Source organism: Canis lupus, chromosome 1 (assembly GCF_011100685.1).
Source record: "Canis lupus familiaris isolate Mischka breed German Shepherd chromosome 1, alternate assembly UU_Cfam_GSD_1.0, whole genome shotgun sequence".
Classification (NCBI taxonomy): Eukaryota; Metazoa; Chordata; class Mammalia; order Carnivora; family Canidae; genus Canis; species Canis lupus.
In genome coordinates this window covers 68,235,672-68,260,823 of record NC_049222.1, presented here as the reverse complement: position 1 = coordinate 68,260,823, position 25,152 = coordinate 68,235,672, and the positions used below count along the sequence as shown (strand labels likewise).

General features: G+C 36.9%; 1 protein-coding gene across 2 annotated transcripts in view; it reads right to left on the bottom strand.

Moving 5' to 3' along the window:
• Positions 1 to 25,152, bottom strand: part of LAMA2 (laminin subunit alpha 2) — a 584,053-nt gene that overhangs the window by 394,054 nt on the left and 164,847 nt on the right. For both annotated transcript variants that reach the window (XM_038526758.1, XM_038526759.1), the window contains exon 4: positions 8,156 to 8,398. In XM_038526758.1, the coding sequence (XP_038382686.1) occupies positions 8,156 to 8,398 (243 nt within the window). The remainder of the gene's footprint in view (positions 1 to 8,155; positions 8,399 to 25,152) is intronic.

Sequence of the window (25,152 nt, the reverse complement as noted above, 5' to 3'; positions counted from 1 at the left end):
TGGCTGCTGTTCCATAGAGGAACAACTCCAAGGAAAATTGTGAAAGTCTCGTTCCTCATTTCCACACAACTTCTGCGCCGTCATGCTATACCCTCAACAGTATTACATCAAAGAAAGATCTCCGAAACGATTTTAAATATAATGTTGGTTTCATTTCTTCATTCTCCAGTGTTTGCAGGTCTAAGAATCACCATAATGTCAGGTGATGAAAAGAGGAAGGAAAATATTCTGTCTGTGTATATAAAATTCTGTCACAGAGGAAATCAAAACTATATCAAAGCTCTACATATAGTTTACAGGGGGAAAAAAGAGTCTTCCAGAATTAATGACGGTTTCTCAGGGATTTTTATATAAGCCTGCCATGTTTCAAAAGCAGAATCAAAGTGAATCTAAGTTCCATTTGAGTTGCAGTCCAGAAGAGCAGTAAGAAGAAGAAATCATATGTAAATAACTCTTCCTCTGTATGAGGAAATTGAAGCAAAAATTACTATGGTAACCATGCATATTTAGTTAGCAGTCTAGTGACAACCCAAAGAAATTAAAAGGAATAATCCCAGCCAGGGAAAGGAGAGAGTCTCATAGAAAAGAAAAACACTAATGACTATTTTCATTCTAGGACCCCTAAAGTAGTCCCATCTCTACATCCCCATCCTTGTCAATAATATTAATGTGACCTCCCCCCTCTTTCAGCCACCTCTTCAACCATCCATAACCTAGTTATAGCTCAAATTCTATTTACTCAACCTAAACCTACCCAGGGATTTAGTCTGCCAAAGCCAATCATGTTTCCTGACAGAAAAACATGTCTCTTTAGGTAGAAGTAGCGTAGCTAGAATGACTGACGCTCTTGCCTTAAATAGCTGATGATCAGTTCTTCTCCAGAGTTTGAGAAGGCTGGAAAATCTGAACAGTAAGTTCAGAGGAGGGGCATCAAAATCATCAGGACTACTTGTTAAAATATATAGAGAGCTTCCTAAACCCTTCCCAAATCTACTGGATTATAAGCCCTGAACCAAGAAACAGCTCTTTCAAATGTCCTCAATGAGGATGTCCAAGTAAAACCAAGTTCGGGAGGCACCAGTGCGGCAGGCACGGTTGTCAGTCGTGTCTCTAGGCGGCGGTTCTTGTTACCAGTTCTCAATAGCATCTTGGGGCAAATGCTTCCTGCAGGGGCAGCACTTGAGCCAATAGTAGCTCTTGATAGAGCTGGCGCCCTGTAGCGCCGCTGGAGAGGTATACCTACGCAGCTGTTCCCACCAAACCTTTTCTCTTTGGCCTCAAAGTAATGGAGGACCCCTGGAGTCTGTTGCTTCATACCCTACAGCTCCTACTAGGGAGCTCAGGATCATTCTCTCAAAGCAAGGCAAGGCATGTTGCCTGCTAAGCCCTCTCTTGGCATTGATGATACATAATTTTTCTAAAATGAAAATCCTTGAAGGCTTTTGTTCAAAGCCTCCTTCTGTCTACAGCTTGGATAACAACATACTGGGTCATATTATTATACCTCCACTGTCCTCCATTTTCTCTCCTTTGCCAGGGCCTGAGAGTTGATCATCTCATAGCTCAGAGTGAACTCTTCTCCCTCTGGGTGCAAGCCTAGGATGCTAGACTGCAGGACTAATCTCTTTCTTGGAAGTAGTTGAATCTAGTTGTCTAGGGGACTGGATGTGTGCCCCAAAGTACCCTTCTGGTGAATCCACATAATCAACATTTGTTGATCTCTTTTAGGAAATGTGAAGTGGAGGGCAGAGAAGAGGCCAAGCCAGAGGATGGAGGGGGAAAGAGTGGAGGTGGCTGGAGCAACAAATAAATAGAAGAAATAAGCAGAGATGATGTTGCTAAAATTCAAGAGAGCAGAAGAAAAAGCCACATGGCTTTTAATAATGACACAGGCAACAGGCAGTATTACAGTTTGGATACAGAAGAAGCTGAAGTTGAGGCCTGTAATATTGAAGGGTATTGTTAAAGGGTTTTAATAGAACAATGAGGAATTTACCTAAGGTAACTTTCAGGTCTAAAGTGAGGCACTTTTCATCTGAAGTATAATATTGTAAAATGTTCTAAACATTTTGACATGTCCCCAAAATTCTCCAGGCAAGTAACAATGCAATAAACCTTAGACTTGATAGATTTGATATTAGTCACAGAAGATTATTTTCTATTAATATTCTATGCCTATAACATAATCATTATTGCTTAATTACTGTGTTAAAATTGAGACTTTTTTTATCATATCTTGTTTCATGGATGGGCCTTAAAAATACTTTGTTCTTATTTCTCTTATTCTCTGACTTAAATTTATATTTAAACGGTATTGTGAAAGACTGGAAGCAAATGATCATCAACGCTTAGTCAAAAATGTATATTTCAAATCATAGTGAATATTTAGGCTCTGCTGTCCAAAATAAAAATCTGTCTAAAAACACACTGGGCATGGAGCCTGCTTTGAGATTCTTTCTCTCTTTCTGCCTCTCCCCACCTTTCTTACTCTCTCTAAAAGAAAAAAAAAAAAAAAGCACAGTAAGATTTATAAACCAGTTAAAAGGAAATAGACAACAGATGTCCATATAAAAAGATAAAAAGAAATGGGAGTGATGCAGTGAGGAAGCTGTTTCACCTCCATGGTATCCTTCCCCAAAATCCAGAAGCCAAGTTTAATCATGAGAAAACACCAAAGAATGCAAAATGAATAAACTAATATGCCACAAAACACTTGACCAGTGCTTTGTGCTTTTAAAAGTGATGAAAACTAAAGTCACGAAAAATAAGAGAAGATTAGAAAATTTTCATAATTCGGAGGAGACTAAGAAGACACCTAATGACAATACAATTAGGTATCCCAAACTGGATCCCAGAAAACAAATAAGACACTGAAGAAAATGAATGAAATCATGTATCAATGTAATATAATGCAATCAATGTTGATTTCTTAGTTTTGACCTATGCATAGTGGCTTTGAAGGTATTAACAGTGGAGCTGGGTCAAGAAGACATGGATTCTCTATATTCTTCTTACATTTATGTAAGTTTACGATTATTCCAAAATAAATTTTCTTTTTTTTCTTTTTTTTTTCAAAATCAATTTTAAAAATGCATATGAGACCACGCTCCTTTTTATGGTAGATTATATAATGAATGTTAATACAGTCAATGATTAACAACCAGACCAAGTGCAGAAAAATGTCAAAACATTTATTTTAAGCCAGTAGATAGTTATCAAAAGGGTAGAAAAATCACCTTCTCGATATCAAGGAGAAGAAAGATATCAAAAGAGGTAAAGGGCATATTGTGACAGCTTTTGTCTGGTGGGCATTTCCCTGTCCAGAAGACATGGCTGAGACTAAGCAGTGCTTTGATGACATTAATGTGCTAGGAAGCAATAAGACTTGTATGGGTGGGGCTTTGGTAAATCCCACATACTTCAGTCTAGACTCCAAAAACAGGAAGCCTAAAGTAAACTGGAATTAAAGCAGCTGTTACAGCTTTGTGTTATCGAAGTCCCAGAAATTTTACTCCCTAAAACTGTATTTTTTTAATTTTTAAAATTTATTTCAATTCAATTTAATTAACATAGAGTGTTTATTAGTTTCAGAAGTATAATTTAGTGATTCATCAGTTGCATATAACACCCAGTGCTCATTACATCACATGCCTTCCTTCATGCCCATCACCCGGTTCCCCATCTCCCCACCCACCTCCCCTCCAGCGACCCTCAGTTTGTTCCCTAGAATTAAGAGTGTCTTACAGTTTGTCTCCCTTTCGATTCTGTCTTATTTTGTTTTTCCTTCCCTTCCCCTATGTTCATCTGCTTTGTTTCTTAAATTTCATGTATGAGTGAAATCATTTCATACTCCGTAAGATCAGCCATATTGCCACTGCCTGGTAGAAGCATCAGAAAATCCTCACAATACCATATCTTAGGCCTCAAATGATTTCTACATGCACATTTAAAAATATAACTTCTGTTTTGTAAAAGTGAGAAACATGAGCACATAAGACATCAGAAAAAAGAATCAGCAGATCAGGTAATATACATCCACAGAAGCCAGATATTAGAATTATCAAACAAAAAGTATTAAATAATTGTTACTTTATGCTCAAGGAGATAAAGATAGAATATTAAAAATGTACATATAATCTTGTTAAACTTAGATATCTATAAATCCATGCAATTTCAATTTAAAATTAAATGCTAAACTATTCAAAAATGAAACAAAGATAAATTCTAGAACTGAAAAGTATAATACATGAAATCAAGAAGCCTATGAATAGTTTGAATAGCAGATTTTTACGTAGGTAAAGAGAGAATCAGTAAACTGGAAGTGAACCAGAAACACATACCTAAAATCAAGAATAAAGGCCAAGAGGTTGGATGTATACAAAAGAGTATAAAATATACAGTGAGAAGTTCCAAATTATTTTTTTTTACATTTTTTTAAATTTTTATTTATTTATGATAGTCACACAGAGAGGGAGAGAGGCAGAGACATAGGCAGAAGGAGAAGCAGGCTCCATGCAGGCTCCATGCACCAGGAGTCTGATGTGGGACTCGATCCCGGGTCTCCAGGATGGCGCCCTGGGCCAAAGGCAGGCGCTAAACCACTGAGCCACCCAGGGATCCCCCCAAATTATTTTTAATTGTATTTATAGAGGAGACAAATAGGAAGGAAGGAGACAGTATTTATAGAGTTAATGATTGAATTATTTCCTGAACTGATGAAAGATGTGACTCTGCAAACATACCAACCAAATAAATCTCAATCCAGAAATTAAGAAGGTATCATCCACTGCAGTGCTGCTCAGAACTCTGTGCAATGACGGAAAGGTTCTATTCTGAATAATTCAACATGGTAGCTGCTAGTCACATGTGGCTATTTAACACCTGATTGTGGCTATGCAACTGAGCACCTGAATTTTCATTCTATTTGAGTTAATAAAATCTAAATTAAATAATACCATATGGTTAGTGACTACTGTATTGGGGAGTGCCAATCTGGAGCATCATAGTAAAGATTTTTATCTTTAAAGAAATCAAAGAAAACAGGCAATAGGTAAATTATTCAATAACTAAACTTTTCTACATTAACAATGTAAACCAGAAGACAACAACATGTGCCAAAAGAAAGAAAAAAAGCTGCAACTCTGCAATTCTATACTTAATACAATTATCCATCAACATTGGAAGTAAATTCTGTTATATGCCTAGTTTAACTCATATTGGAGATAATTTTCCATATTGGTCTTGAAATTGTGCGATACCAAGAATTGTTTCTGGTTTCCCTCTATTCTGAGAAGAGATCTCAGTGTGACTCCTTTGGCTCAACTGAGGGAGTTGTTTACTCTCTAAACATTTCTTTTGTAGGGGGATGCCTGGGTGGCTCAGGGGTTGAACGTCTCCCTTCAGCTCAGGGCGTGATCCTGGGGTCCTGGGATCATGTCCCACATCAGGCTCCCTGCCTGGAGCCTGCTTCTCCCTCTGCCTGTGTCTCTGCTTCTCTCTGTGTCTCTCATGAATAAATAAATAAAATCTTCAAAAAAAGATTTCTGTTGTAGGATTTCCTTTTTTCCTTTTCTTTCTTCTTCTTCTTCTTATATTTTTCTGCATTTACTGGTTTATATGTTCATTTTTCTTACTTGAGTATTACTTCTCTGGGAAGTTTTGAACATAAGTACTAATAATTTTATTTTGGGTGGTATCCAAAAAGCATCATTTTATAACTAAAAGTTAGTAAGATTTGTTTTACAATCATTGGTCTGGGAAGTACTGGAGGTAAGCATCCAAAAATTTTAGAATATTCCCACATTATATGGCAGATGATACCCAAAATTGCATTATAAAGATATCCTAGGTCAATTTATACATTAAACTAAGTCATGTATTCAAGAAATTCAATCTCTGAGCAATTAACTGACCAACCCAAGATCCCACAAAAACTAGAAGCAAGACGAGAACCCAGTCTTCCCATCTCTTATATGTTCTTCTATATTATGACACCTCAGAATTAGGACTCTTTCTTCCTGTACTGGATCCAGCATCTCTGTCTCCTCTAAATTCTTGAGTTTATCAACTACTAACTTTAAAAAGAGAGAAAAAAAAATCAATTTCCAGTGTTGGTCAGGGTATCTGGTTACCTGGATTCTTATCTCAGTTTTGTTACCAATGAGGGGGAAGTTTTGGAGAATATATATCACCTACCTTCCCTGGACCTGTTTATTCCAAAAAGTAAGATGTTTTACAAAAGTAAGATGTTTACAGTAAGATGTTTATAAGACAGGAATTTCAGGAGACGTCTGAATTTAATTCTAACTCTTAAATACTACCACTTTATTTCAAATATTTTGAATTACTTTCTTTTTCTAACACCTAGTTCCCTATGAAAAAGAAATAGGCTTAATTAAACACATGTCACAGGGAAATCTGAGCAAGTAGCTCCTAAGAGCCACTATCGATGAGTAGTTGTTAGTAAGTGTCTAGGAATGCAAATAATATAGCCAGCTGGGCAAACAAACAACATTTCTGTTTGCTCCATGTCAGTAGGCTGACCTGGTCTAAAGGATGGAGAACCATCCTTTGGGTGGGCATGCATTGGGGATATGCCTGTAAACCTGTAGGTTACATATCTATCTAAGAACATTTTAATATTGTTCGATCAGTTTCTGAATTGGATCATTTTTTCAAGGTAAAAAATAGCTTTATAAATATTAGATAATTATGAGTTCTGGTAAATACGAGATCCAGGGGGAAAAATAATAAAAATTCAACTCAAATATATTATCTCTGTGCTCCATCCCTACTCCCATATCCTCAGGCCAATCTGGCCGGGAATTGGATGTCTCTGGGCACAAAGCAAGTTGAACAGCTGTTTGACTCCCTGCATTTGACTCCTTGTCATTTGGCAGATTGAAATCTCTGCTGAGAGTACCATTTGGAATTTTTCTTCTCCAAAACTGATATTTTTGAACATGGAATCTGAGACACAGTGAGGCACTAGAATACATTCGTAGAATAATATGACAATAATTTGACAAAGGGAGAGTGATCGATTTATGTCAAGAATCTAACTTCTCTGAAAAATGTTTAAAAAGATAATCCTCGACTGGCTGAGGTGGACCTCACGGATTATGGATATGGGTTTACTGAAAATGTGAATATAAAAAATGATACTAGCTTCAGGTGTGTGGACGAGTGAGGAGCGACTGTCAGATTGGAGTATAAATTGAGATGTATATTAGCAGGTAGGACAAAAGTAGCCAGGCCACAGCTCCTGAAGGGAGACAGATTAGGGAAATATTGGAGCATCCGAGAGAATCACTAAGTCAAGGTTAGGGTATCTGAGAGGAGACGACTACTATGACTGATAATGATGGTTATTATTATTACTATTCAAATATAAAAAGAATTAATGCTTACAGAACACCTAGTACCTGTCTGTCAGCACTGTTATACTGCGTCAAATGGAATAATTCATTTGATTTTCTTAATGATCATATGAAATAAGAGCTATTATTATTTTTCCCAATTTATGGGAGATGAAACTGAAGCAGAGAAAATTTCAGTCACTGGCTCAAGATCACACAGATGGTAACAGGGGAAGCCATGGTTTGAATAAATATAAAATCTTGACCAAAGGGTAGGAGATGCTACAGAGAAGCTGAGCACTTTTGAATTAAGCATATGATAGGAAGCCTGACCCCAAACAAAAAAAACAAATTTAGCCCTATGTGGCGAGCACAGGAAAACACCCGAAATCCAACAGAATGCCCTTCATATCAACTATATTTTTCCCTAAATTTCACCTCCTTTGTCTCCATCTGGAGACCAGAGTACACACACCCTCCGTGAAGGTCTTAATCTTTGTCCGATTATTTGCAATCTTGATGTCAGAAAAGTCTCTCTACGTGTGAAACTAATCACTGACTTGCTGACTTAAATCCATTTCCGCTTTTCTGATCTTTATTGGATGAGGGAGACACAGAGTAGATGAAGGTAGTTAAAATTCTAATCACCTTGGGTTTTTCCTTTTTATTTAATAACTCATTTAAATGTACTTCTGCTAAATCCTATTTTAAAATCTCCCTGACATTAATTACTGATATATTCACATCTTTCTGACAGGCCGATTTCAATGTACTTATGGTGAGTTTCCTCCTCTTACCTCTCCGTTTTCTAAGGGATGTATCTTGGAATAAAAGGAAGTGCAGATGACCTCATCATCTTTGGCGTATGATGGGGGTCCGGTGCGGGGATAGATATTGTAGAGAGCTAGACACTCGGTGTCTGTCACCGCATGGTACTGCCAGGGCCTGTAGTCAACACCATCAAGCGAGCGTTCCAAAATCCAGTTTCCGGGCCGAGGGGAGTTTGCTGCTTTCACAATCACATAGGCGATCTGGAACACCTGGGAACAGTGGCGACAACAGCGTGCAACTTTGAATTCCAAAGTATTCTCACCATTTTGTTCTTCACATATAAAGCTTAATGCTACAGTCAATTTTATTTCAGATTTTATTCCGTAACCCTATTACGTTCCCTGAAATGATTTTACTGTTGCCTGTTCATGCTTAATGCCGTTTGCTAAAACGAGATGTTTCATCTTGACAGCCATGGCTTTAAAGGAAAATGGGTTATGATGAGATTTTAGTTCTCTAACAAATCATCGACATCATCTCATCTGATTTTTAAAATCCCATTATAATCATGATCACCTAAAGCATTCATTACGCACCAATTTACTCACTGTACTGTGTTAGAAAGTACAAGGTATGAGTTAGAAATTCCATGTGTGGGTAAGTGCCTTAGAGTTTGGAAAATATACTCAAGAATATCACCGCATCCTCAGAGAAGTACACGAAGGTGGAATTAGTATGAAGAGCGAAAACAACAGAGCTTTAGAGGCACAGCCCTGTGTTCAAATTGTGGCCTTAGCATTTATGTGACCTTGGACAGACGATTTTACTTTTCTGAAATTAGTTTTCTTTTCTACAAATTAGGGTAAATAATAAGTACGGTACTGAGGGACAACTTGAATTAATGAGATAATACATACAAAGTATAGGACTTGTAAATAATAAATATCAATTACTTTCCAATTCTCAAATAAAAAATAATGGAGAAGAAATTCTAGGACCTGCAGAAAACTGACTGAAACTGATTGCAGACAACTGATTGAACATAATAAGTGAAGGGTGAGTACACTTTCTGTGTAAGAAGTAACCATGTATTTTTTTTAAAGGAAAATAAAGACACGAAGTTACTATATGTCAACAGAGTGACCATTGAGTGGACTGTGGCAATCCTTTATTTTGAAATCTACATAAAATATGAAGGCATAAAAAGTAAACATTCTAGATGTTTTGTGATAGTGCATAACCAATGTTACCCGAAGGAATAATGCACAAACATTATTGAGTGACATTTATATGCAATGCCCCGGGTAGAAAGATAGATATAAACTAGTTTAAAATACAGTCCTACCATCCATGGGTTGATAATACATTGTAATAAGAGACACATCAAAAGTACTCTGATAATAAAGCAAATGATATGTTTTTTGTTTACTAAATGCTCTGAGATGGGGGGAGCCTGAAAACACTAAGCTCTGAATAATTAGAATCACTGGAATGGTAAAGTGGGAGGATGGACTCATTAAAATGTGACCAAAGGACCCACTGGACAACAGAGAGAACACAGAGGGGATTGTGAAAGGAATGTTCTGGAAATAAACTTCATCTGCTGCCCAGTTTTGACATGAGGCCTTCATAAGTGCATGTACAGTGTCCATGGTCAACTCCAAGGGATCAAACTTAAAAATATATAAAGTTAGTATAGAAGGGGCAACCTTAAGAGCTCTGATGCTGGGCTTTTGTGGCCTTTAGGAGAAAGAACATGAGCACAAGTGTGCCACCAGAGGAACCATGCGCCATCAAATGATTGAAAGTAGGGTTGGAACAGGCCTTTCAGGCACAGTTGTAGAAAAACTATTAGAATTCTGAAATAGCCTTCTGTACTTGTTGGTAAATTGCTGCTGCCCAAGCCTCCCACATGCCTCCTGTCCCCTGAGACCACTTTTCACCTCAGCATAGCAAGGAACAGCTGAGACATCTGCTCTGATTGGTCTGGGCTATCGGTTCTGTTTTACTATCAGTCCAGGTGGGAAATACTATGAATCTATATTTACAAGGGTATACAGGTAAGTATCAGTGCAAGCAGACACACGTATTTACGTATGTGTGTACATGCTTGGACATTCTGGGGAAGAACCTGCACGTATACGTTAAAGCTATTACCACTGACGTTTGAGAATAAGGAGTCGAGGAGGAGGAGAGATTTGACTTTTCATCCAATCTCCTGCTATGTTAATGTATTAACATAAATGTCTTAGTTTTTTTTAAAGATTAATTTGTTTATTTGAGAGAAAGAGGCAGAGATAGTGACAGAGACAGTGAGCTAGAGCACAAGCGGGGAGGAGGAGTAGAAACAGGCTCCCTGCTGCAGAGGGAGCCCAACGTGGGGCTCGATCCCAGGACCCCAGGATCATGACCTGAGCTAAAGGCAGGCACTTAACCAGCTGAGCCACCCAGATGCACCAATGTCATAGTTTTTAAAAAAGTTTTTTTTAAAGTTTGTTTTTTAAATAAAGAACAATTAAAGCAAAACAAATACCAGAGAAAGAACAAGATTAGGAGTAAAATGGAACATGATCAATCCTTATCCAAAATATTTGTTGTTTCTGCAATTTTGGGGTGTTTTTATAAGTAATTATCTCTATTAGACAATCCACATTCAACAATTCATGCATGTGGAATTTTTTTTTATAATAAACTCACTGAGGAGCATACGAATTGGTTAATCTGATACAACACAGAGAGAGTTCTTTCTACTATAAACATAAAGCTCTAATCTCAATTTCTGGTAATCTTAAACTTTTCATGGCGGGGTTTATAAAATGACAAAAAATACAAGTGACTAAATTGTGAGCTCCTCAAGGTCAGAGACTAGAGCTTTTATATCTTTAAAGATGTTACAATCCTTATTATAACTCTTTTGAAATAGTGGGCATCCAATATTAATTACTTTTATTTGCATAACCAGAGTTATAATAATGTACTATGATGTTACTTCTATGAGTTTAACACCTTTTTTCCCTGTTATGTCTTGATTCCCAGTCAACAGCAGCATGCTTTTTCACTTGCAGGAACCAAGACAAGCATTGCTTAGGTGTTCATCATATTATGTGTCTATGTACCAAGAAAATTACTTAAACTCTTTTACCCTCTGTTTCACAATGTTTATTTTCCAAAGTCAAAATCATGGAAGAAGATATAAGGTGATGAAAACAAAACACTGCATGTTCTTTGGAAAAAGAATCTATGTATCTATATTTTTTTTACATTAACATGTTTCCATTCAGAAAAAAAAATGCACAAAAGTATTTTTAAATAGAAAACAAAAAGAGAAATAACAAAGCATAATTAGGGATCATAGGTACCCAACGTTAACAATAAAGGCACACTGAGGTAAGAGATAAAGAGCTTTGTTTAGAAAGCAGATCAGAAGGCAAATACAGGAAGAGGCCAAATTCTCTTAGAGCTACAATGTGGATTTATGACTTAGGAGCTTCTGTGTTGGCTCTGGAATAATAGATGAAATCCGTGAAACAAAGTTATACTAGAAACCCCACAGATTCTTTCTATAATTCAATATAGCAGCCAGCATTAAGTGACATGGAAAAGCAGTCATTGCCTTAGAGAATATTAGAAGAGCCCCATTTCAAAACAATATCCCTCTTTCATTTATTTTCTATGGATTCTTTCACATTTCATGCAAAATTAATTAAATTAGTTGGCATGTAGTATTTTGAATAAACTTTTAAGAATGTGGTAGACAGCATTATTGAAAAACACAATGAATAGAAGTATTCTTTGAAGGCATCAGAGAATGCTGTGTAAAATTTTTAACAGTGATGTTCTAAGTACAACAAAATTTTAATGACCCTCATAGAATAATTCCCTAATGTACCTATGCCCTTGTATTAATTATGTCTTGTGTTTTCACTATAAAGACTCGTCAAAAATCCGTAATTATTAAACCTTTTCTCCAGATGAACAAAACCCTAATCTGTGGTATGCAACAAGGAAAGCAAATTCCTCACTGTAAGAAGTATAAGAATGCTGTGACAGCTAGGCTTCAATGAACCTTAGATTGTAACACACAAGACCCCAACTTTTTTTTTTTCCTGTCAGGGGCATTTTTTTTTTACAAACTTCATACCTTAAAAAATTCCAAATAACTTTTGAAAAACATCAAATGTCTAACATTCTACTGTAACAGAGATAACTTCCCATTTCAAACTCCATTCAGATGTCATCTAGCAAAATATCATGCAATTACTTCACTAATGTAGCATTAAATTAGATGTTCCTTTTATTATGTGCATTGTATTAAGAACTTGATCTCATATAGGGTGGAACTGGTGGTCAAAATCTTTCTGAAGAATTCTTCAGTCCCACACTAACAAGTAATATATGACACTGTAGGCAGGGATGCTTTTTACCATCATGGCTGAGGTAAGATGATACTGGAATAGCACTAGGGTGAAAGAGGGGACCTCACGGCCTATAGCAAGCAACCTAGTAACTGGCTATTCTAGATGCTGCCCTGGGCTGAACAGCTCAGCTCACCTAAAACCCATGCAGATAAGTCTAACACCTACAATCACAATCGATTTATAACACATGAATTGTTCAGTCTGGATTTTTTTTTTTAATATTCTCTGCAATGACTCTCAGAAATCCACTGTATCCCAGTTGCCTTATATTCAGAAGAATCACAGGTCTAGGAAAATGCTACCGAAGAGTACTGCATTCTGTGGATTTTACTGAGACTTTTGAGTATCACTGGTATGCAGTTCAGAGAGCTAGGTCAAAGTATGCATCCTTAATGATGTAACAAGGCCATAGAATCTCAGTTTCCTATAAGCCTGATCCCCATGAAAGCCATAGAAATATTAATAATGGACACTCTCTATGGAGGATGACATTTCACCTTTCTCATAGGACTTGATCTAAATTACTCTTTCATTTTTTCCTGCCTTAATCTCTCAAGGGAACCACATGTGGTCATCTAATATCTGTTCACTGCTGAGCTTTGCCTCCCCCGCCCCCGACAGTGCTGTTGGTGAACTTCCTAAAGCAAACAGTTGCTCACATAACAAAACTGCTTAATTTTGAGAAGACTCTGCTGTAGTCTAGCACCTGCTCTTGCGAGTTTAATGTTTCTATGTGCTGTGATGCCAAATCCACTATATTTAAAAAGTCATCTGTATTCTCAGTTCTACTAGCGAGTTTGTCAAGTTCTCTGATTTATCCATATAGGTTCACTGGCTTTCAGGAAACAATGGGAGCTACATATTTTCAGAACCACAAAGGGTTCCATGAATCAGGTGTTTCCAGGCATGGTATCCATTGGAATAAGCTGGGAAGCTTCCAGAATTAGAACGCATAATCCTAAAATTTTCATGGAACCACAAAAGACCCAGAGCCAAAACAATCTTGAGAAAGAACAAAACTGGAGGTATGTACACAGCTCTGTGTTTGGGTTGATAGACGCAGTAGGTGTAATTATCCACTTTGACCTGAGACCTCAAAAGAGGGGATAAAGAAATAAAATAGAAACCAATAAGAAAAAAATAAGAAGGTAAGAACCATCCAGCTTTTTTCTGGAACATGCATGATAGTTGGCTGATGAGGGATAATAGAGGTCATGGCCTCAAGCACTCGGGAGTTGCTGGAGCCCCCGAGAAGACCTACAGAACCTCACAGAGGCTGATCTGAAGAGAAATCAGGGGTAAAAGAGTGGGGCCAGATACAGGGATTTCACTGAAAGTCTGAGTCCAATATAGGATTCACTCAAAGACCCATTCTCATCACATCACAGGTTACCAAGTTCTTACTCCCCAGCAAAAATTTCTGTGCAATCACAGAGAAGTGGCTCATTACAATCTTAAAAATGCTCTGAAGAGATGAATCTACAGATTTCGAAAATACTATTACTAGACCCTGTTTAAATCAAATTCCAACAATAAAAGCTTTGAAAGATGCGCCAAACTTAAAAAATATTAACCTAGAGATACCAGCAATTATTACTTTCTGGGCGAGTTTTATGTCTCTTATAAATTTAAAACTTCACTAAACCTAGAATAATGTGGTGAAGTCCAGGACAGCCCTCTTGTCTGCTTATAATTCCTTTCAGACAAATTCATTTACAATAATTTTACATACTAAAATGATTTGTAAGGATCACCCAGTTGCCCTGTACAGCCTATTTATTCCGCTCACCACCACCCCCTCCCTGCCAACTGTCGACTACAGTTGCTGAGCGTCAACTTAATGAGTTACAGGAAAGCAAATGTGTGATTTCAATTCGGAGTAAGTGCTTCCTGCATTATGAGAGACACAGAAACACTAGCCTCAACTGAAACAGGTTTTTTTTTATATTAAACTCACATGAAATGTATACATTTGAAAATGAACTACCCTACCACTCTACATTCCTAAGAAACAATAATCTAACTGAGTTTATCCTTTGAAGACAAAATGTTCAATTATATGTTGAAATTTATCTTTTACGGGCGTTTTAATCAATGCTTAATAATTTATGGGAAAGTACTTGAAGGATTTCTCTTGCTCTTTCTGCAAAAAGGGAAATCTCAATTTATAGCTCTGGAAAATAACAAGACTTACTTTTTAGCTCTTATTAAGTGTGTGTATATATATATATATATATATATATATATATATATATAGTAAAGAAATTTCTTTCTTTCTTTTTTTTTTTTTTTCACTAAAAACAGTAGTTTTTCTTTTCTTCCCAGAACTGGACAAGTTGATTACAAAGAAGATTTGGAGGACTTGTCAAGCAAGAAAAGCCAGGAAAAACTGAGGTGCAAGAGCACTAAATGGAGGGATATATTGTTAAATTAAAGAGCAACATGGAGAAAATTGCAGTTATATAAGATACTGCTATTTACTATGAAGGGATGACATAAACAAACAGAAAGACATTCTATGCTCATGGACTAGAAGAACAAATATTGTTAAAATGCCCATACTACCCAAAGAAATCTACATATTTAATGCAATCTCTATCAAAATACCAACAGCATTTTTCACAGAATTAGAACGAATAATCCTAAAATTTTCACGGAACCACAAAAGACCCAGAGCCAAAACAATCTTGAGAAAGAATGAAACTGGAGGTATCATAATCCCAGATTTCAAGATATACTGCAAAGCTGTAGTAATTGAAACAGTATGGTAATGGCACAAAATAGACACATAGATCAATAGAAAGAATAGAATAGATGAATAGAATAGAATAGAATAGAATAGAATAGAATAGAATAGAATAGAATAGAATAGAAAGCCCAACATAAACCCACACTTACATGGTCAGGACAAAGGAGGCAAGAATATACACTGGGGAAAAGTGTCTCTTCAGTAAATAGTGCTGGGAAAACCAGTCAGCTACACTCAAGAGAATAAAACTGGACTACTTTCTTATACTACACACAAAATAAACTCAAAATGGGTTAAGACCTACATCTGAGACCTGAAACCATAATACTCCTAGGAGAAAACACAGGTAGTAATTTCTGTGACATCAGCTGCAGAAACATTTCCCTAGCTATGTCTCTCCAACCAAGGAAAAGAAAAGCAAAATTAAACTTGTAATTAACAAAGCTTTAAATTAGCAGACTATGAACAAAACAAAAAAGCAATTACTGAATGGGAGAAGATATTTGCAAATGCCTTATCCATTAAGGGGTTATTATCCAAAATATATAAAGAACTTCTACAGCTCAACACCGATAATAATAATAATACAATTAAAAATGGGCTGAATACCTGAATAGACATTTTTCCAAAAAAGACATATAGATGGTCAACAGACACTTGAAAAGATACTCAACATCACTAATAATCAGGGAAATGTAAATCAAAACAACAAAATATCCCCCTCACACCTGCCAGAATGGTTAAAGTCTGAAACATAGGAAATAATAAATGTTGGGAAGAATGTAGAGAAAAACGAACCCTCGTGAACTGGTAGCAAAAATGTCAATTAGTATAGTCACGGTGGAAAACAAGATGGAAGTTCCTCAAAAATTAAAAATAGAATTGTCATATGATCTAGTAATACCACTACTGGGTATTTACCCAAGGAAAATGAAATCACTGATACATAGAGATAATTTGAAAATGAAAACATTATATTTATGGAAGCTTTGTTTACAATAGCCAAGATATAGAAGCAACTCAAGTTTCCATCCACTGACGGATGAACGGATAAAGATCTCACACACACACGCACACACACACACACACACACACACAGGAATAAAGTTCAAACATAAAAAGGAAGGAAATCTTGCCATTTCCAACAACTAGAGAGTATAATGCTAAGTGAAATAAGTCAGTTAAAGAGAAAGGAATGCCATATGATTTCACTCGTGTGGAAGTTAAGAAACAAAACAAAGAAAATGAGACCAACAAAAGAAACAGACTCTTAAATACAGAGAACAAACGGGTAGTCGCTAGAGGGGAGGGAAGAGGGGGATGGATGAATCAGAGAAAGGTGATCATGAGTACACTTATCTTGATGAGCACTGAGTACTGTGCAGAATTGCTGAATCACTATATTGTACACCTGGAACTAACATAACACTGAATGGTAATTATACTTCAATTTAAAAAAGAAGAAAGAAAGAAACTGCAAGGCGATAAAAACTAAGGGGGTAGAGGTTAAGAGAGGCTTTAGAGATGTATCAAATGCATCATGTGACTTCAGGTGTGCCCCGATTCAACAAAACAGCTGCTAAAACAAAGTTGGACATAACTGTGATGAATCTGAATACTGACTGGATATTTGTCAGCGTTAAAGTCGTAGTAATAGTATTAATTTTTAGCTGTGATAATGGTTTTATTTACAGAAGAGCTGTATCCTTCAGAGATACATATTAAAATATTTATAGAGAGAGTGATATGGATGGAATTTGCTTCTAAATAATCTGGAAGGTGGGATAGGGTAGGATAAGTGGAGAGTTGACACAAGAAAGCCCGTGAGTCAATTCTTACAAGTGGGTGTCAGGTACACCTGGGTCTATGATCTTATTCCTTATATAATATTTTGGGGCTTTGTTGGGAAATTTTTATGATCTGGATTTAAAATGTCACTATCGCATCTTATTTTAATAAACAAATGATTGTCTTTTACACAGTGGTTTTATCACTACTGGTAATTTAGTGCTTGCTCTTACTGAGCAAATGTTTAATGCGCTTACTTTATTATCTTGATAAATGTTAACTCTGCTTCATACTGTGACTACACTGCATCCTGAGCTCGATAAATATATCTTAATTCTTCAAAATTAATTATCAACTCTAAAGGGCATTGGCAGACCCAGAAGGTATCAAAATTTTAGTTCAGTCCTAAGAAAAACTAGTAACACGAGTGAATGGAATCCAAATTGGAATGAATAAGGTCCTCTCCCAGCTTATTAATGCCGTTAGTACTTCATGCTTCATTAAGCTGCTATCATTTTTAACAATGTTAGCTGCAGGTAAAACTCAGACAAGCATTTTCTTTCTCTTTAGCACTGTCCTTGACATCTCTTCTCTCCTCAAATATTTTTCTCTTATCTGAAACAATCTGTGGTTTCAAAGATTGACCTGCCTCCTGTGAACAAGCCATTGGCGCAGCATGGCTTTCACACCAGCTACTGGTAAAAGAGCAGGTTGGCTGAGTCCCCCATAGAACATGACAGTCCTCTCAATGAAGCCATCACAGAGCACAATATTGGTGTGAATCACAGACAATCAGAAATGTGACAGTTTAAAGCTTGCCTTCTAAAAATTATTCACCCTTGAGAAATACCCAGTATCGCCTTTGTTTTTGGGCCTCTCCAGTTACCAGGGTAAGAAGAACCCACACACTCTCCAATTTATGACATGAATGACTCACTCCAGTTCAAAGCATTTGGGGAATAATAGCAAAAGATTTGTGGTGATGAGAAGAGTTAGAAATATAACGTTAACAGTGTAGAATGACAAATCAAAGGCAGAGTAAAACTTTCTGATCTTGGTTCATGAATTCTTTCAACAGATCAGAGTCACTTAACACTTATTCAATTTTAGCTATTACAAATGAAATAGAAAAAAAACTATTTTCATGTTTATATAGTGTCCCACTTTCTTGTTTTTCTCAAGGGGTTTTCTTAAGAGTAGTCTGTACCCTCTTGTTTACGACTTTACCACCCATTCTCTATTTAATCCCTGGGAACCCATCTACTTTAATCACTTTCAGAAGAGTTACCAGAAACATGGTTAAAAATATTCATATTTTTTCCCCTCATCTTCATCTTCTTTGAAGTCTCTATAGCTTTGGACCACTGTTCTCCCCTTTTTGGGAACTCTCCTTATTTTGGGGGAGAAAAAGGTATTGACACTATTTATAATTTAAGGACTTAAAAAAAACCACATATTTTCCTAATACAGCTTTTCATGGACAAAGGAAAGTAAAAATAGGAAAGGAGGGAGTAAAGACAGAAATGTGTTCAGAAGACAGCACGTCCCAAATTTCTCTCCAAACTCTGTATGGGTAGACATGCTGTGGTTCTTTTTAATCCAAGTGTCCTTAACAAAGGGATGTCCCAATGTTCTACTGCTTAAAAATCTTTTCCTTCAGTAAAGTTACATATTACTTAAAGCCTAGTGTTTACCAGGCACTTCAACATACAGAAGTTTATTTCTGCAAACAAGAACCCTATGAGAAAAAAAAAAAAAAGAACCCTATGAGATAGGTAGGAACTGATCAGAAAACTAAAATGAGAGGGGGTAAGTATGGTAGAAAGAATAATAACCCCTTCAAGATGTCCATATCTTAATCCTTGGTATGGAAAAAAAAATACTGCAACTGTGATGTGAAGTCCTTGAAATGGCAATATAATCTAGATGATCCGAGTGGGCCAAATGCAATCACAAAGGTCCTTAAAAATAGAATGGGAAAGCTAAAGAAGAGGTCAGAGTGACCGAACGTGAAAGGGACTCAACCCTTTCTGGCTCTGATGATGGAGGAAAGAATAAGAGCCAAGGAACATAGGTGGCCCGTGGAAGCTGGAAAAATCAAGGAGATGGAATCTTCTCTAAGCCTCCAGAAATGAACACAACCTGCCCACACCTAGATTCTAAGCCAGCACGGGTTATCTCAGACCCCTAACTATGAAACTGGAAAATAATACATTTGTGTTGTTTTGAGGCACTACGTCTGTGGTCACCTGTGATGGCAGCTTTGGAAAACCAGCACACTAAGTAACTTGCTCCACTTCACATGATTAGTAAGTTATAAAGCAAGAGTATAAATCCAGTTTGCCCAATTTTGCTTTTTGCATAATACTTTCTATGTCCGAGAATATTCCAACTAAACTCATTTATGCAGATCTTCCCCACAGCTCAACTTCTAATCTAGCCACATTCTCAAGTCCCATTTCAAAATGTTTCAGAATAACAATTCAATATTTCTCATGACAACTTAATCTTGCTTCGTAAAGAAGCAATCTTGCCCCTGCTTAAAAGCTAAGCTATAAGTTGTCAATAGTAGAAACTACAGAGCAGTTTGTAAATGTCTCTCAGCGCATTACATGTAATAGACTCTCGATTATTTCTTTTCATCCAACTGAACAGGTGACCAAAAATAGAACACCTCCTCTGAAATGATCCCAGAGGACTCCGAGGTGATTTCTATAAGCACCTATAGGGTGAACCTACGTAACCATTATACAAAAGGAGTATGTACAGATGACACATCTCTCACCATTGACACAGACGTGTGACAGGACAATAGTGACAATACAATCCTAAATATGCCTGAATCACATATTCTCCCTCTGAAATGACAATTTACAAAAGAGCATTCTGCCAAAGTTTGTCAAGCTGGCCTTTACCCCAAATTTTAAAGAAGTGACCTCACTTACCAGTGAAGTGTGAAGAGTGTAAATGAAATGAAAAATGAGAAAGCTGCAAAGCCTGATGTCATTCTGGCTGCAATTGAAAACGAGGGGTAGGAGATGACACTTGTATAAGGATGTAGACATTTTCTAAAGACTGAGTGCCAAAAAGTTATGATAAATATGTCTGAAAGGCTACCATTCTAAGAGGACATATGATAAAATTCTTACAACAACCATCCTGCAAATTCTTCATTTTTTTCTATGCTGCCTAGATTTTTCCTGATTCTTTTTCAGTTAGAAATGTACCCAAATCATGATATAACTTTGGTGATGTCAAGTCAAAAATGATTTATGAAGTGCTGAGAGCTGGATTTCTGAAACACAGAAAGGATCCACAGCACACACAGACAGTGAGCGCATGGAGGATTTTACTGTCTTCTCGGTGCTGCCTTCACAAATAAGTGTTTTGCCCTGTAGTCAAGTTTGACTGCTTATGGACTTTCCAAAGCTCTCCATGTAGGACTAATTAATTGGTTGAACCAAAATAAAAAGCTCTTTTAAAAAGTAAACAAAACCCTTACCACCAGAGAAAATCAAGACTAATCAAATTAGGATTCATAGTACCAAAGGCGTGGGGGTGGGGCGAGCTTAAAAAGCAACATAGGATAATTTTCTGACACTGAAATCCTTCCAACTAAGCAGGTAATGAACATCACAAAAAGTCATAGTTATAGTTGTCCAGAAAAAAGGGCAAATAATTTTGGATAGCCTATACAACCAATGTCTTGCTGTGAGCCGTGTAATAGCTCTTAACATGATTAACTTATGCGAAATCATTCACTAGAAAAAACCCACACACATTTCCATTTAAACTATGACAAAGTGTTGTCATTTTATTCTGATTTCGAAATCACTATCCAATAGAACATTTAATCACAAGGTCTAGAAACAAGTCATAATAAAGAGCAATATGTCCGTGGGAAACATAGTATTTCACCAATATGGAATCAAGCTCTATCTCATGTGCAATACACAACATAACCCATAGAGCTTCTTGAGCAGTTTGACTGACTATCATTACTCAACATCAATCGGTAAAGCTGCAAGGTCATCAGTCGTAAAATCTGACACTATAAACTTAACCCACCTACACAGCAGAAGATGATGACGGCAAAGCACCCACACAATTCCACCATAAACATATATGGAGGAATAACTGTAAAAAGAGACACTATAAACAACAGTTTGATGAAGTGTTTCATTATGAAACCGAGATTCTGTTAAACCTAAACATGCTGTGGATTGTTGCAAAGTAACTGCAGTATGTTAGCAAAGTATTTCAAGAGGTATGAGGAATGAAGGCTTCTTCCTTATTGCAGCAACGCAAAGTGTGGTATTGCCATTAGTCGCCATCAGCAGCAGGTGGTAAATATAGTCACTTTTTGGAAGCAGACTTCACACACATTTTGCATGGAGGAGACCCTTCATCCATTGTTTGCCTCCGTCAGCACAAGACATTATCAAGTGTCATCACAGATGGAAGTGAAGAATAGTCCTATGACTATTAAAATTTCTTGAATCTAATTTTTTGTCTGTCCAGGTCACTTGAAAATCATAACTCAAACCAAAAGAAGGTCATAATTTGAATTGTAGATATTCTTGACGTGAACAACATTTTAGACACATCAGATGCCTAAGGTACACAACTACTGGAAAAACTTCAGATCCATTTTTGCAGACTAAACATAATGCAATTATTTAAATATGAACAGAATACATTTAAATATCTATATTCTCAGTAATCTCTTTAGAAAGGTTGGAGAGAGAATATTCAAATGGGGATTGAGGTGGCTCCTTGATGAAGAGGGATGGGAAGGACAGTGATACCTGCAGTCAAATCTGCTTTGGCTAGCATTACTCTCACCTTTTCCTCCAAGATTCCTATTATAGATTCCACAACTCTGCACTTTCACACATATTTTAAAGGCCCACAAAGTGTTACATTAATTAGTTCACTGATTCATACATTCCACATATCTTACTGAGCAACATACTATTTATTGTGTCAGCCCTTTAAACCAAGTGTTGAAATATAGAGGTGAAGATAACAATGTTGCTCTCTCATGGGGATTATATTCTGAAAAACGGGCAATACACCAGTGATGTGCTGAAGCCAGCTTGCTCTAATTTTCAAAAGCCAGTTGTTGGTGAGGATGTGGAGCAAAGGGAACACCTGTATACTACTGGTGGGGATGTAAACTGGTTCAGCTACCACAAAAAATGGTATGGAGGTTCCTCATAAAATTAAAATAGATCCACCATATAACCCAACACTTCCACTTCTGAGACTATACCCAAAGGAACTGAAAACAGGATATTCCAGAGATATCCAGACTCCTGTGTTTATTGTAGCACTATTCACAATAACCAAGATGGGGAAGCAACGTAAGTGCCCACCAATGGATGAATGCATACGTGTATACATATACACAACTGTATATCTTTCAGCCATGAGAAATAAGGATGTCCTGTCATTTGCAACAATATGGAAGACACTTGAGCAGATGATGCTAAGTGAGATAAGTCATACAGAGAAAGATAACAAAAGTTATGATATCACTTATATGTGGAATCTTAAAAGGCCAACCTCCTAAAAACAGAGAATAAAATGATGGTTACCAGGGGTTGGGGGTGGGTGCATAGGACAGATGTGTTAAGGTACAAACCTGCAATGAGTCGTAAATAAACCCTAGAGATCTAATGAACAGTATGGTAAATTCAGACAATATATTGTATTATAATTATCAAACTTGCTAAGAGACTAGAATTTAATTATTCCAGCCACTAAAAAGAAATAATAATTATGTAATGTGATAGATGTGTTAATTATCACTACAGTGGCAATCATATTACAATATATAAATGTGTCAAATTAACACGTTGTATACCTTAAATTTCACAGTGTTATATGTCAACCATATTTCAATTTGGAAAAGCCAATTGTGTGGGTTTCTTCCCAATTCCTTGATCTATATGACATCATGTTGGTAGCCTGAAATTAGTCCTGATGGGTGTTTTATACCATGGAAATTGGCTGACACTATAAATCATGGCTTTTTACTTTTACCTTCTGGAGAGCCAGTTGTTAAATACTTGCCAGGACCCCATTGTACCAAACAAGGTAAGTGAATAAATAATATAATTTTAGGTAGTGGTTTCTACAATAGATGGCGATCCTTGAAAGGGTTTTCTGAGGAGGTGACCTTGCAGAGACCTTGATGACATGAGAGATGAAACTCTGTCAAGATACTGGAAAAAGGCATTTAAGGCAGAAGAAATACCAAGTATAGAAAGCCTGGAGCAAGGATGAACTTGGTTCATCTCAAGAAGGACAATGTGGCTAGGATAAAATAGGAGCAACAGATTGTGGTTAGCTACGATGCTGGAGCAGTACAAACGGGCCAGGTCAGGCAAGCTCAGCAGGGTGTGGCATGGAGTATGGACATTACTCTATGTGTGTCAGGAAGCCAGTGAAGGTATTTTGAGCAGAGGAATATAAAAATCCAATGTATATTTTTAAAAGATTACTGCGACTTCTGTTTGGTAACTAGGCTATGAAGACGGATGCGAAAACAACGAGACTCTTCAGGGGGCTAGTCTAGTCCTGGTAAGAGATGACGGTGGCTTAGAATAGTGTGAGAGAGGTCCAGATAATAAGCGGTCAGATTCAAGATAGATCTTGTAGGTCACGTTTGCAGAACCTGAATAAGGAGCATGAAGGGAAAATTATCAAAGATAATTCTCAGAGCTTTTGTTTATTTTTATTTATTATAACAACTGGATAAAGAATGGTGCTTTCCTGAGAAGGTGCACGTTTGACTGCTGTTCTGAGCTATACGATAGGGATGCCTCATTAGATGTTCAAGTGGAGTTGCTGGTTGAAAGACAGACTCAGTATAGTGATAAATGGGCTCTTGCCAGTTGGGAAAGTTTCATAACCTTTCCATGCCTCATTTTTTTTCCATCTGAACAATGGAAATAATAATACACCCCATCACAAAGTTTTGAGGACTACAAAACACAGCATCTGTGAAGCACTAGAGCAGTGTCCAGCCAATGCTAATCACTCATTAGATACTATTGTTATCACTAGCAATACTTTTATTTATTTCCTAGCTGATGCATAAGATCTAAGTTGTTAGTTTTTATATAATCTTGAAAGGAAAAGAATATTGCATATCAAGTAGCAAGAGGATCTTTTTTGAAACTTTTAATTGAAAAGGAGAGAGAGACAGACCAAAAAATCAGACAGTAAATATCTTCTAATTAAGTTGGTAAAGTCTACCAAAGTCTAAAGATATGATTACATATATATATATATATATATATATATATATATATATATATATTAGGATATAAGTCACAAAAGAAGGAAATCTTGCCATTTATTTTTTTTAAGATTTTATTTATTTATTCATGAGAGACAGACAGAGAGAGAGAGAGAGAGAGAGAGATGCAGAGACACAGGCAGAAGGAAAAGCAGGCTCCATGCAGGGAACCTGACATGGGACTCGATCCGGGGTCTCCAGGATCACACCCTGGGCTGAAGGCAGGCGCTAAACCGCTGAGCCACCCAGGCTGCCCACATCTTGACATTTATAATAACATGGAAAGAGCTAGACAGGATTATGCTAAGTGAAATAAGTCAGTCAAAGAAAGACAAATACCATATGATTTTACCCATATGTGGAATTTAAGAAACAAAACAAATAAGCAAAAGGGGGAAAGAGAGAGACAGGTAGAGAGGCAAACCAAAAAACAGACCCTTAGCTATAGAGAAAAACTGATGGTCACCAGAGGGGACGTGGGTGGGGGATGGGTGAGATAGGTGACGGGGATTAAGGAGAGCCCTGGAGATGAGCACCGGGAGTTGTATGGAGGCGCTGAATCACCGTATTGTATGCCTGAAACTAATTTTACACTGTATGTTAAGTAACTGGAATAGAAATAAAAACTTTCATAAATGCGTGTCTATTTGTACGTGTGCCTAGGTGTTGGTGGGTGTGTTTGTGTGTGTAGAGAAATGAAAGGAAATAAGCCCAAATACTAAGGCCATTAGCAAACTTTTATAAGACAATAAAGTATAA